At 57.7% G+C, this 13,298-nt stretch overlaps 1 protein-coding gene and 1 pseudogene across 2 annotated transcripts in view; one reads left to right on the top strand and one right to left on the bottom strand.

Moving 5' to 3' along the window:
- Positions 1–439: 439 nt before the first annotated feature.
- Positions 440–7,849, bottom strand: Lhx1 (LIM homeobox 1). Its single transcript, XM_090351201.1, has 5 exons — positions 6,108–7,849; positions 4,002–4,228; positions 3,618–3,895; positions 1,807–1,972; positions 440–1,540 (listed from the first exon to the last, which is right to left on the bottom strand). The coding sequence occupies exons 1-5, from the start codon at positions 6,275–6,277 to the stop codon at positions 1,161–1,163; spliced, it is 1,221 nt and encodes a 406-aa protein (XP_090207327.1). The 5' UTR covers positions 6,278–7,849; the 3' UTR covers positions 440–1,160.
- LOC150051988 (uncharacterized) overlaps positions 6,276–13,298 on the top strand; it is a 12,968-nt pseudogene continuing 5,945 nt past the window's right edge. The window contains exons 1-3 of the transcript XR_016538383.1: positions 6,276–6,285; positions 7,076–7,339; positions 7,375–8,010. The product of XR_016538383.1 is annotated as an uncharacterized LOC150051988 (transcript). The remainder of the gene's footprint in view (positions 6,286–7,075; positions 7,340–7,374; positions 8,011–13,298) is intronic.

Below are 13,298 nucleotides of genomic sequence, written 5' to 3'. Positions count from 1 at the left end.
ATATCATGTTTTCTCTTTGCCTTGTGTAAACAACACCTTTTTTTTTACATACTAGCACAGTGAGCCACAAGCCCTGCAAATCTGTCAGAACATCTACAGGAAAAGAAAAGGAACGATTTTGGTTGATTGCTCAAAACATTTTGTTTTTGAACAAGAGGTTTCAAACAGGATAGAGTAGTAAAACACTGAACTCCTGAATTTAACATTATACGTAAACAGTTGACTGTTTTTTTTTTAGTTCAATAGTCTTTTTTTTTTAACCTTTGTGTGTGTGAAAGTAGAATACTTTTCTTGTACAGCTGCTGTTCAAGTCATTTTACTGAGAGGTCTGGGTTGCAGACCGTCCTGTCCTGTGTGTGTGTGTGTGTGTGTGTGTGTGTGTGTGTGTGTGTGTGTGTGTCTGTGTCTGTGTCTGTGTCTGTGTCTCTGTGTCTGTGTCTGTGTCTCTGTGTCTGTGTGTCTGTGTCTGTGTGTGTAGCTTTGTGAAGGTAGAATAGTTGATACTGAGGGCTTTACATTTAGAATTTTGCAATTTTGGCAAAAACAGAAACCAAAAAACTCAGATAGACAAAAAATATATATATAGAGAGAGAGAGAGTCCCACCTGATGCACAGCAGGTCGGCGTTTCTGAAGCTATAAGAGTTTGTTGTCGCTGTGGTGGATGAACTCTGAGACAACACTACCAAGAGCTAGCATCCCAGAGCTGGAGCCCCCGGGCGGTACAGGGGCGGCCCCCTCCCTCGGCGCCCGGCACCACCCGGCCGCTCCGCCCGCCGGGGGCCGCCGTCGCCGTCCTTCGGCCAGTTCGCCGGCCGGGGGCACCGACCCTCGGAGTCCATCCGGAGATCCGGGTCCGGGAGGGCGGCGAGGACGGCTCTGCATCCCCTCCCTCGGGCATCTCCGGTTTCGCAGCCAGGACACGCACGGATCCCAGTCCCGCCAGTCGAATTTGGATCCTATTTTATGTCCCTGCCACCCCCAGCTTTTCCCCATCTGGTCTCTCCAGACCGAGAACGGTCTTCCAGACTGGAGAAAGTGCTGCAGGAGGTTTTGCTTTTTATGGATTTTTTTCTTCTTTTTTTTCCCCCCTCTCTATTTTTCTTAAATAAAAGTTCGATTCTGTACAATCACGAACTCTTCGGACCGTGGGAGACCCCCGCTACCACACGGCCGCCTCGTTCATTTCGGGGGGGTGGGACAGGTGGTTCCCGTAGCTCGCCCCGCCGTTGACCGACAGCGACGAGAAGGGCGGGCTGGGCCCGAAGACCTCCGCCGACATGGAGTGCAGAGGCCCGGGCAGGCTGGGCTCCGGGCTGGGAGAGTCCCCCGGAGGATGCGCCAGGATGTCGGTGAACCGCTGCGCCTCGCTCGACGGGTGGTGGCCGGGCAGCGGGTGCTCCAGGCCGCCCAGGGGCGTTCCGGACGGCCCGGACGACGGCACGAAGGGGAGGTCCACGGGCGTCTGCGCCTGCGACGACGGCGGGCCTTGCGGGAAGAAGTCGTAGTTGCCCCCGGGACCGTAGTACTCGCTCTGGTAATCTGCGGGTCGGGGAGGAAGAGCGAGGATCACGGAGGAGCCGGGGCCCGGGCAGAAGAGGGGGAGGAAGGGCAACTCCGGAGAGCTGCGGGGAGGACACGGCGCGGAGCGGGCAGCGGCTCCCCGCCGGGCCGCGGGGCTTGGCTCCGGGAGGGGAGTTTTGCCCCTGAGTCTCGGCACCACCCCGGGTTTTCTCCCCAGCCTTCCCCACCACCCTCCCGCTTCCTGCGAAGCCGACCCGGGTCTGATCGCGCCCCGCCACACTCACCTCCGTAAAAGGAGAAGGGGCCGTTGGGGATGAGCTCGCCCGGCTCCAGGCGGTCCACCAGCGGCCGCATCCTGCGCGGACTTCGGAAGAAGGCGTGGCGCCGCGCGCCCAACGCGCTCAGCTGCTTCATCCTGCGTTCCTTGGAGCGCCGGTTCTGGAACCAGACCTGAAGCGCACACATCTTGGGGTGAAGCTACCAAGACACCCCCCAACACACACACACTCCCTCCACGGCCTCCCCGCTCGCCGCGTGGACTTTGGAAGGGGCAGTGGGGAAGGGGAGTCCTGAGAGCGGGCAAAACAGACGTGGACACTAAGGTGATCAGGATTTCAGGACAGAGGGATTTGAACTGGCCACCATGCCTGCTGTGAAGCAAGAAGTAGCTGAGTTGTTTTTTTTTAAAACGAACTATCACAGTTACAGCGTCCAAGGGGCTATGCGCATGGAAACACTAAACGTCTCCAAAATAGTCTCGCACACAGCTTCCCTTTCATGATCTCTCTCTCTCTCTCTCTCTCTCTCTCTCTCTCTCTCTCTCTCTCTCTCTCTCTCTCTCTCTCTAATCTCTCTCTCTCCCCCCCTTAGGAAACTGTTTAATCAAAGATCTCAAGAAAATAACAAGGAAACTGTGTTGAACTGGTCTCTTGAAGTGCTCTCTCCCTATCCCCACTGCACGAACATGTCAGAGACACAAAAAGCTTCCCACTGACACTGTTTTCCCAAAGGTGGTGACACCAAAACCTACCATCTCTGTTTTGTACCCATGCAAATCTCCCCTGCCCAAGCATACTGATTCACAACCTTTTGCCGATGGTGGCAAACAAACCACCCCGCATTCACAAACGTAAGTTTGCACAGCGTCCCAGGTACCTCAGAGCCTGCTGCTGAGGTGAATACCCAGTGCAGGACAATCACCCACACCCTCACAGCCTCCAAGCACATTGACCCAACACCTAGCAGTAAGCCAGAGACCCCTGCTGCCTAATCACACACATTCTCACCTCCTCCAGACACCCAGCCCAGCTGCCTCCAGATGGCCTCTCCTCCCCATCTCATAGAGGGCTGCACCCAGGCTGGACTGACTCTCACTGACTACCTTCAAGCTAACGTGCCCACCTCTTTTCAGAGGGGGATCTTCCTGCTCTGGTGTTTTCTTAACGGGGCAAGAGACCCCACAAAGTTAAGGCTGAAGACTTGGAGGGAGGAGGAGAGGATGTGCAGAAGCCACTGACTGATCCTTGCAACAGAATCAACCTCTCCAGTTTTTGTTTTTGTTTTCCAGGCCTGGGGCTTGAACTCAGGGGTCTGGGTGTTGTCCCTGAGCGTCTGTGCTCCAGGCTGGTGCTCTACCATTTGAGAGCCACAGCTCCACGTCTGGTTTTGTTTGTTTGGTTTGGTTCACTGGAGATAAAGGTCTCCCATACTTTGCTGCCTTGCAGCCACAACTCTCAGATCTCAGCATCCTAAGTGGCTAGGATCACAGGTGTGAGCTACCAGAGCCCGGCTCTCTCCATATCTTCTTAACAAGAGTGCCAGTGGGCTAAGGTGTATGCCTCAGGAAGACTAAGTACCGTGCTGTAGTGTTGGACAGCGTCCTTTCGGCCAAACTCAAAGCCAGCCCCTCCTATTCCCTGGCCAGTATGCTTCTGTGGCTCTGGGAAGAAGGGGGAGGGTGGGAGATGCTCCAGGAATCCTGCGACCTTCCTCCGTTCACCACCCTCCACTCTCCTCCAGCCTCCACAAACTCTGTCCCCTCCTAGGCACCACCTGGGCCCTCTGAGCGAGCGGAAGGGCCCGCCAGGGGTCGGACCTGGATGACCCGCATGTTGAGGCCCGTCTCCTGAGCCAGCTGCTCGCGGATGTGGCGCGTGGGCTTGGGCGTAGCGGCGAAGGCCGCCTTCAAAGTCTCCAGCTGCTTGGCTTTGATCGTGGTGCGAGGCCCCCTCCGCTTGGCGCCTAGGTTCTGATCGTCGTTCTCATTACTACCACCTTCCTTGTCTGACACGTTGGCACTCTCGGAGTCCTTGGCGTCGTCCTGCGACGGGTCTTGTGAATCCGGAGACAAACTAGGGTCACTGCCGGTGGTGGCTGGGAAGAGGGGGAGGGGGGAAAGGACAGGTGAGCAAGGGCCTTGGCTGGCCTTCCTCCCCCGGAATCCCAGCCCCGGATAGGAGGCTGGAAATCGGGGCCTCACCCGAGTGGAGGCTGTTCTCTTTGGCGACACTGCTGTTGCTTAGGTAATCCTCTTTGCAGACGAACTTGTTCTCGTCTATGATGTAGAGCTCCTCGCCGGTAGACAGCTGCTTGTTACACATCATGCAGGTGAAGCAGTTGAGGTGAAAGACTTTGCTCCGCGCTCTCCGCACCAGGTCGCTAGGGGAGATGCCCTGCGCGCAGCCCGCGCATTTGGTCCCGAAGCATCTGCGCCAGGGAGGGTTGGAAGAGGGACGGGAGGAGGCAGGAGAGAATGAAATGAGAGAGGAAGATGGGGCAGAAAGAAACAAGTTGAGGAGGAAGGAGAGAGAGGAAGAGAGAGGGGGGAGGAAGAAGAGAGATTATAGATTATATGTCGATCAACACACTGCAGAAGCAGGGAGGAGAGAGCCACGGCATGGGGAAGGGGGAAGTGAGGGCGGAAAATACAATGCTTGTAGGGTGAGGGGCCCAAGCTGTCCCCCAACCCCAACCCCACTTCACGCCCAAGTTTAATCCCCAAGAGGGGAGAAGGCATCTCGGGAAATGGTGACACTTAATCTCCGATTGGATTCGGAGATGTCTCTCTCTCTCTCTCTCTCTCTCTCTCTCTCTCTCTCTCTCTCTCTCTCTCTCTCTCTCTCTCTCTCTCTCCTCCCCCCCCACCCCGGGCTAGGGTTGAGCTTGGCCCACGGTAGGGAAACAAACACGGGTGGCCCAGCCTGGGGAGTGGAACTGCGCCGTACCAGGTTCGTGCGCAAAGCCTAGCAGATTGGCGCTAGCGGGAGGCGCCGCGGGCAAAGCCGGGCGCAGTGCCCTGCGGAGCTTGGTCACCAGTCAGGCCTCGGCAGACCCGCTGGACGCGGGTAGGATTCGCCGAATCTCCGGCTCTGATCTCCGTATTGCGGAGGAAACTCGACAGACAGCCGAGGCCACAGGGTTCCGCGTCAGGTCTGCTCCACAGTTCCGCGCAAACCTAAGCCACGCGTCCTCCTGGAACTGCTTTGGAGACTGAGCGCTGAGCTAAGGGGCCCCGGGTGGCTTCACATCCCGCCCCCCCTCCTCCCGTTTGATCCAGCGCTACAAATTGAGAGAAAGTGGAGCTCAAGTCAGTCTCCTTAACTGGGAGATTTCAAACCTGTACAGTGGAATTAGAATTCACATTTGTTCCTGTTCTTCTCTATTGACTTAGACTTTGTGGATACGGTGGCCACACAGCGAGGTTAAGAACATACAATTCAAATGTTAAAACAGGGGGTGAAGCAGAAAGTTCCCTGCTCTCTCAGGAGCCAGTCTCTGCCAGGCGGTGGTGACCGGCCTGAGGGGGATATGGAGGGGGGCTGGTGCGCTTTGATGCCCCAATCAGTGTGGGGCCCAGGCCGAAATGTATGCCAAACCTAGCAGGAGGGACAGAGAAAAAAAGAAAAAGGAAAAGCTACAGCCCTTGCAAGCTGCAGGGTAGTAGTTTGCCCTTCTTCATGCTTAAGGACCAAGTCGGTTTCGGGGTCGCTTCCCGGCTGTGCAGAGTTGCCCATAAGATCGAGTTTCTTACAGCTGCTACCGGGTCGTGCTGGGAAGGGGCACTGTACCCCCAAAGGCTCAGCGTTCCCGCCAATACTTCTCCTGAGGAAAAGGCAATGGCCGGGAAGAGCCTGGGCTTCACAGCTCAGCTTTAGAGAGAGAAGAGAGAGGGAGAGCAGCAGAGGGGTGGCTCCGAAAATGCAATGTTTGGAGAGCTAGGGTTTTTTTTTGGGGGGGAGGGGAAATAAAAACAAAAAGAAAAAAGAAAAACTGGAACTGGCTGCTCAATCTCTTCCAAGTTTGGGGGTGCTCCAGAGCCCAGGCGAGCTTGGATCCTTTCTTCCCAGCCACATGCACCCTCACTTTCCAGGCCACAAGTACAGTCCCTTTTTATCCCCCCCCCCCCCGGGCTCGCAGCACGCCAGCTGGCCGAGAGGCAGGAGCCTGGCGGGGCTTGGCTGCCCTTTCCAGAGGTAGCTCCTCCTGCGTCTGCCAGGGGCCGGCCACGCTGACCTCTGCTCCGAAGCTGGTTGAGAAAGGCCCTTGGGGAGGAAGCGGCCAGAGGTACGCGGAGGAAAATACTCACCGGAAGAAATCGTTTTTACAGTAGAGCTTGCCTTCCCGGGAGAAGCACTTCTCGGTCAGGTTGCATTTACATTCACAGCACTGGACGCACTTGACGTGCCAGGCCCTGTCCAGCACGTTCAAGAGGAAGCGGTCCAGGATGGGCCTCTTGCAGCCGGCACAGTGCACCATGGTCTTTGGTTTGGTCGGGTGAGGCCCCCCACCCCCCCAGACACAGAGCCAAGTCGAGAGAGCCGAGGGGATTTTACTCCCAAAGGTGACCAGCCCCGGGCTCCCCAGCCCCTCCAAAGATCGGAGACACACCTCGGCTGTGCAGCTCAAAAACCCGCACCAGGAAAAGAAGAAAGAAAAAAAAAATCAACCCCGGGGAAACCCGGCCGTGGAGAGGCCGGGGGCGCCTGGATGGAGAGTCCCAGGGGCGCGCGGCGGAGCGGAGCCCGCGGAAGAGTGAAGGTCACCGGGAACGGAAATAAATACAAATAAAACCGTGCCGGGGACGAAGGGGGTAGACCGTGGCGAGCTCGGGTTTTCGGAGGCTGGGAGGGGGGAAAAAAAGCGCTGCCGAGTTCTCCTCTCTCTCTCTCTCTCTCTCTCTCTCTCTCTCTCTCTCTCTCTCTCTCTCTCTCTCTCTCTCTCTCTCTCTCTCTCTCTCTCTCTCTCTCTCTGGCTTGAGGTAGAGCTGTCAGGAGTCAAAGTGCAACTGCTTTTGTCGGAGTGTGAAGGCGGATGTGTGCGTGCCAAGGCTGCCCACTTTAAAAAAAGAAAGAAAGAAAGAAAAATACAAAAACAAGTCGAGAAGCTTTGGATCCTAAACGGCGGGCGGCATGGTGAAGCCGGAGGGGACGCGCCGGGCCCGGGGAGGGGGCGGGACAGCCCGCGGGGGGGGGGGGAGGAGGGAGGAGAGTGGGAGAAGATCTTGTTGATTGCAGTGGTGGCTTAGGTTCCCCCCCTCGATCTTTTCTGGAGAAGTGTTCGTGCGTGGGAAACCACGAGGGATAACTTCGGGCGGATGCGATCAGGCGCGCTCGCTCCGTCCCCGCCGACCCAGCCCCGTCACCTCCGCCGGTGGCCGGCCGCGCGGCCCGGGTCCGTGTCCTCGGGGCGGCCCCCCTCCCCGCTCTCCGGGACGCGTCCGGGTCTTCACCGCTCCTGGTCGTGCATAGCGGCTCGGGTCACAGCTCCTGGCCGCCCGGGCGCGCAGCCCCGCATCGCTCGGCCCGCGCTCCCGGCCCCACGCACACGGCCGCTCCACCTTCTTCTACTTTCTTTCTTTTCCTTTCCCCTTTCTTTTCTTTTTTTTCTTTTCCTTTTCGTGGTGATGGCAAATCTGCGTCTCCTTTCTCGTCTCCTTCCTCTCTGGCTTGTTTTTGTGGTGGTGTTTTGTGTTGTGTTGTTTTTCCCCTTTCCCCTGGTGCCACGGGGGGGAAAAAGTCGATGGAAGGGGAGGGGAAGCGCTGGGAGAGCTCGAAAAAATAAGGTCCTGGTGTGGCGGCGGCCGTGAGGCCAGCGGCGGGGCAGTTCCGAGCGCGCCGCCGGCCGTCGCCGCCCGGGCCGCGGCTCCTGCTTGGCTTTCTTCCGGCGCGCGTCCGTTCGATCCCCGGGTCTCCCGGCCCCCGGCGGCCGCCCCGGCGCGTCTCTCCCCAGCTCCAGCGACTCGGTCACTGCTCCCGGCTGTTGGCTGAGCTCTGGAAGCCCCCCTCGCCTTAATGCAGCGCCCGCCGACGTCACGACGGCCGGCGACCAATCAGCGCCGCGCGGTCCCTCTGTAAACCATTCTGCAGCCGCGGGCCGGGGAGAGTGCGGGGAGACCGCGCTTAGACCGTCAGCGGCGGCGGCGGGACCCGAGGCCCCGCGCGGCGCGGGCGGCGGGCGGCGGCGGGGTGGTCCGGTCCCCCACGGCCCCGGTAAGCCCGGCTTTCGGCGAGAGAGGGAGGGAGGGAGGGAGGGAAGGTGGGAGTCGGCGCTGGCGGGGGCGGGGGGGGGGGTCGGAGTTCTGAAAGAGGGGAGAGGCCAGGCCGGACCGAGCCTGGTCTAGGATTGGGGTGGGGGTTGGGAGGAGCGGGGGGGGGGGAGTGGGGGGGGTCCGGAAGCTCGACGGGTCCCGGCGCAGTTTTGGCTCAGCGATTCCCCAGGTGTTGGGATTCTTCTCCGCCCTCCCGGCTTCCCTGGGCCTGGAAGTTTGCCCCGGGCCCAGCGCGAGTCTTTTGGAGAGGTAGGGGGCGCTTGGCAGCCAAATCTCCCTCCTCCGGGGCCTCCGGCCCTGCCCCCTCCCTCGCCCCCCCCATCCAGCCAAAGTCCGCCGGGTCCCGGTGTCGCCGAGTCGCGGGTGTCAGTCCCCCGCCGTGCGCGCTTGGAAAGTTGATCCGGGTGGTTTCCTGGCGGGGGCGGGGGAGAGCGTGGCGGGGCGCCGGGACCGGGAAAGGCGAGTGTAGACGAGCGCGTCGGGAGAGGGGTGGCCACCCAGGCGAGGAGTTGTGAGAAACCGTGATCCGGAGACACTTCTTCTTTTTCTTTTTTTTTAAACAAACAAAAACAAACGACGAGGCGGGAAACCGTGGGGCCCCTGCGTCGGGTGACAAAGGGTGGCGGTGGGAAGGGGGAAAGAGGAGAGCGTTCTCAGGACGTAGCAAGGGTCCGGCTTCCAGTCCTCCCCCTTTTTTCAGGCTTCGGGCCCGAGGACCAGCTTCCTTCGACACCGGCGACCCACACTTTCCAGAGCTCACCCCTCCTTCCAGAGCACCCTAAATCCGCCGCGTGTCACCTCTGGGCCGCCGCCCCCGGGACGGGTTTGCTTAGCCCCGGGATCAGATCTCGGATATGAGACCATCCGCCCCCCCCCCCCCCAGAGTCATTCCAGTTCCACGGCGCCCACCAGCCCCACATCCGGTGTCCATCATTTCAGGTCTTTTGGTTTTTTTTAAAGGTTTCCCCCAGATTTCTTCCGAAGTGGAGTCTGGGGTGGTAGGGCCGGTCGGTCCCACTCTTGCTCCTCACATTTTCCTTTTTCCTGTAGGCTTTCATTGTGATGATGATTCGTTTTTGAATCTAGGAGGGAGGCGCGTTAGGAAAGCGCGTCCGGTTCGAATACGGAAGACATGAAGGGGAAGCCGTGTCTTCAGTACTTAGCCAGGTCTGGTTAGTTTGGAACTGGTCTTTTGGCGATGCGCGTGGAGTGGAGCGGCCGCGTTTAAACCAATGTGAGGGCCAGGGGCTGAGGTAGTGGGAGCTGGGCCCCAGCGCAGCTCGGCTGGCGGGGAATGCTCTGGCCGTGCCAACCGCGCACCCTCTTCCAACGAACCGGGAGCGCGCGCACGCCCGGCGGGGACTCGGCTTGCAGTGCTCCGGCAACCCCTAAATGTCCGCCCTGGCCAGCCCCGCTCTGCAATCCCGATGGGCTCTCGGGCAACACAACTCCAGCAGCCAATAGCCTGCCCACCGCTCCCCCCTCCCGGACCTCAGGATGCCAGGCCTCGCACGCCATCTCCCTCCTTCCGCACCTCCTGACGCCTCCACACCTGAGCACGACGCCCAGCCGCGGGCCGGGGTCGTGCGCCCGGCCATCCCTCGGCCAGTGTCTCCCGAGCCTGAGTTTGGGGCTCGTGCCAGGGTTGGAGAAGGTGGTTTCTTCCATCTAGTTCTGCGGGCTCGGATTTGGCCTCGCACTTCTCCCCTGCGGATCCAGACACTGCCCTCCGCCCCGGTGTTCAGACACCCCCGGGGGCGATCCGAGCGGCTGGGGGTGAGGTTCTCAGCCGCACCCCACTCCTCCCCGACCCGGAGGCGCCTCCCGGCTTGCGGAGTAGGTAAAAAGCCGGGTGACCGAGGGCCGGGCCGGTGCCGCAGCGGGGCCGTCTCCAAGCCCCCACCCCACACCCTCCAGCTGTCTCCGTACTCGAGGCTAGCGCGACCCAACGGCCCCTTTCTGGGATCCACAGCGGCTTCAGTCCCTAGCGGCTCTCCCCGGCCCCAGCTGGGCTCCTTCTCATGCAAAGCAGAGAGGCTGCGGGGTGGGGGAGCTGGGGAGCTGGGAGCGGTTTGTCTCGGGCCCGCGTGGTGACAGCTGGACTCCACGGCCGGCCCTTCCCAATCCGGGGCCCGCGCTCTCCTCCCGGTGGGTAGGAGGAGGAAGAGTTTGCTCCGTCGGTCTAGGAGTAGAGTAACCTTGGAAGCTAGACGCGGGGAAAAGAGGTGCCCTTCTAGAAGACAGCAGGGGAGTTGGGGTGAGGACAGGACGCTGGCTCTGGGACGTGGACTCTGCTTTTCCCCGTGTCCAGATGGCCCATCCCTGGGGTCCACCGGGAGTGGAGGAGTGCAAACCAAGGCGTGCCTCTTGGCTTCTGATACTAGATTTAAAGTCTACATTTAACACTTTCAGGATATCTACACTAGCACAGCAGACCAATGGTTCCTCCCGTACACACACGGGTTTATTTCCATTTAGTGTTTTTTTTTTTTTATTTCATGTATGTGCTTTTATACTGCGGCTTGAATTTAAGGTCTGCGTGCTGTCCATTAGCTTTTTCTCTCAAAGCTGGCACTACTCTATCACTTGAGTTACAGCTTCAGGTCCAGCCTTTTTAGTGGTTAATTGGAGATAGGAATGTCACTGACTTTCCCTGCCTGGGCTGGCTTTGAACCGGAATCCTCAGACCTCAGCCTCCTGAGTAAAGAAAGCTAGGTTTACAAGTATGAGTCTGGCCAGGATTTATTTCAAAATGTATCCAGTGGCAGGGAACCAGAGAGAAAAAAACGGAGGCAGCTTTCTAAATTCCGCAGCTTTGAAGCCACTGAACTCAGCTCCACATTTGAACCCCCAACCTAACTTCCTTACCCACAGCATCACACACTATCCTGGTCCCCAAGTACACCAGGGCTTCCCTACCTTGCTTCCTTCCAAATCACACAGACCCACAGCCACTTCCTGCCAGCCTTGTGAATTCTGGCTGGGTGCCATGAGGTTCGGTTTGGAGGCCTGGCCATCTCTCGTGGTCTCAGAATCCTCTCTACCGAATTTCCAAGGGACCTTAGGGGAAAAGAAAAAGAGCCCATCACTTCTGTGATCCAAAACCTTACCACTCTTACCACCCAAGTTCTGAAGTGTTGGGGGGGGGTCCCTTAAGAATTGAGCTTGCTGAGCCATGGGCCATTGCTATGGATTCCCGGAGTGGCTGTCACCCCATTTGCACATGTCTCCCATTTGCACTCTTGTCCAGCCCACTAACTCCACAAAAAGGCAATGATGAGGCCGGGAAAATAGGTGTCCTGGCTGCCTAGGCTCTAGAAGGTTACCTTGCAGAAAGCACCCCAAAACTGGGTATACCCAGGCATGTAGGTCCAATGAGAAGAAGGCAGGGAGTCAGCCAGGTGCATCCCAAGACCCTACCTATCCCCAAAGCCACATACCCTCCACACAGGCTTTCTGAGAAGCCAGGGAACTGTTGGGATGGGATCCCTTGGGTCTGATCTCGATCTCTCCCATGCTTTCCTTCCCCTGTCTTGATGCCAGGTTGCTTTTATCTCACCCTGTCACTATTTTGTGGACTAAATAATTTATATCTAGTACTTTATCATTTAGACCACAATCTCCCTTGAACCACATAGTTTAGCAGGTGGCGATGCGGGAGACTGCTGGGTATTATACTGTGGCTGAGCCACACCAAAAACCCAAGTTTAGGGAGCTTGCCCAAGATCACTCTGAATACATCTGGGAGGTGAGAAGTGTTAGGGTGTTTTGGAGGACTGATCGCTGCCCTGTTCCTGGGTGCACATTGCTCTCCTCCGTCTTTTTCAAGTGTGGCTTGGGTGGTGATGAAAGAGGGACAGCTGAGCTGAGAAAGGACAGCATCGGGCCCAATGTCATGGTGATCGCCTGGCCTGAGTAAACACGGCTGGCTTCCCACGAGGACCGGAGGGACCCCTGGGCACGGGGAAAGGGCGGCTGGAGCAGTGAGGTCGAGTGCGCTGATCTCAGATGCATGTCAGCTCAGTGCGGTGGAGCAAAGACAGGACGTGGAAAGGGCGGGAAAAGATAATAAGGGCAGGAAAGAAGAAACGGAGTGCAGGAGAGCAAGCAGGCATGAAGGGAGGAAAGATCTGACAGAAGAATTACGTGGAGGAGTGGAGCGAGAAACCCATGGGGGGAAAAAAAGCCACTCACTGATAATAAGAAAAGAAAAGGTGACAGGGAGACGCCTAGAGCTGAGGACCCCCAAGTTCACAGGGTGTGTGGGAGAGGATGTTCTGCGGAAGGACCAGAGGAGGTGCCCTGTGTGACAGACGCGTTCTTGGCCAGGAGAAAAGGAGGCGATATGTTTGGTGGGAGACTCAACCCATTGGAAAAGCATATGAACGGCTCTGGGCAGGAATCCAACAAATAAATAAAACGTCTAAGGCGGCGTGACAACAATGTGTGTTTGGGTGCGTGCCCGTGTTCCTCTGTCTGAGCACACACTCACACTGGGTAAGGAAGACAAACGGGGCTCGTGTCTGGAGTAATCAATCCTCTTACTAATTGACTCTCTCCTCTTACCTAATGGCATGGCAGTGGTCACTGCTGATATCTGGAGAGATATCAAGGGGGAAGAGAGAGGAGGGATAAGGAGAGAGAGAGGAGGGATAAGGAGAGAGAGAGAGAGAGAAGAGAGAGAGAGAGAGAGAGAGAGAGAGAGAGAGAGAGAGAGAGAGAGAGAGAGAGAGAGAGAGGAGATTGGACTCTAAAGCTTACAACCTTTGGGACTGAGATTAAGTTCTCAGTTCTTTTCATCACCTCCATTTTGGGCAGAGCCAATAGGTTCTGTCTTGCTCTCCAGGTTTGGGCAGTATTAATAAAGGTCTTTTCAGTGTAGGGTAAGCTAGACACCCACATACTGATTGTCTTCTATTGGAGAAGTGCAAATGCCACCTACTATCTCTCTACAGGACATCTCCCTTTAGGCAATACACAGCTTTCTTCTCCTCCCTCCCCCCTCCCTCCACATTGTTCCTTGGAGCCAGATTCCTAGGGTCCCGATTCCCAGCCATCCTCTTGTTTCTGTCACTTTTTACCCTTCTAGGACCTGGGATGCATTCCGCAGTGCCCCAGTTAAAGGAGGTTTGGGATGGGCTGGGAAGCAGCCTGAGGGTAGATAGAGAACCCTGTAAGAGGGTGAAGTTAGGGCCAAGATGGGGAAAGACTTTCAGAGACAAACCACTA

This window comes from Megascapheus bottae, chromosome 17, assembly GCF_031878675.1.
Source record: "Megascapheus bottae isolate mThoBot1 chromosome 17, mThoBot2.hap1, whole genome shotgun sequence".
NCBI lineage: Eukaryota > Metazoa > Chordata > Mammalia > Rodentia > Geomyidae > Megascapheus > Megascapheus bottae.
This window is presented reverse-complemented; position numbering and strand designations above follow the sequence as displayed.

Coding starts and splice junctions, on each gene's coding strand:
- Lhx1 (XM_090351201.1), bottom strand. CDS start 6,277: ATGGTGCACTGTGCCGGCTGCAAGAGGCCCATCCTGGACCGCTTCCTC. Junction 4,229..6,107: donor TGTAAAAACGATTTCTTCCG/GTGAGTATTTTC, acceptor TCCCTGGCGCAG/ATGCTTCGGGACCAAATGCG. Junction 1,541..1,806: donor CCCCTTCTCCTTTTACGGAG/GTGAGTGTGGCG, acceptor CCCGACCCGCAG/ATTACCAGAGCGAGTACTAC.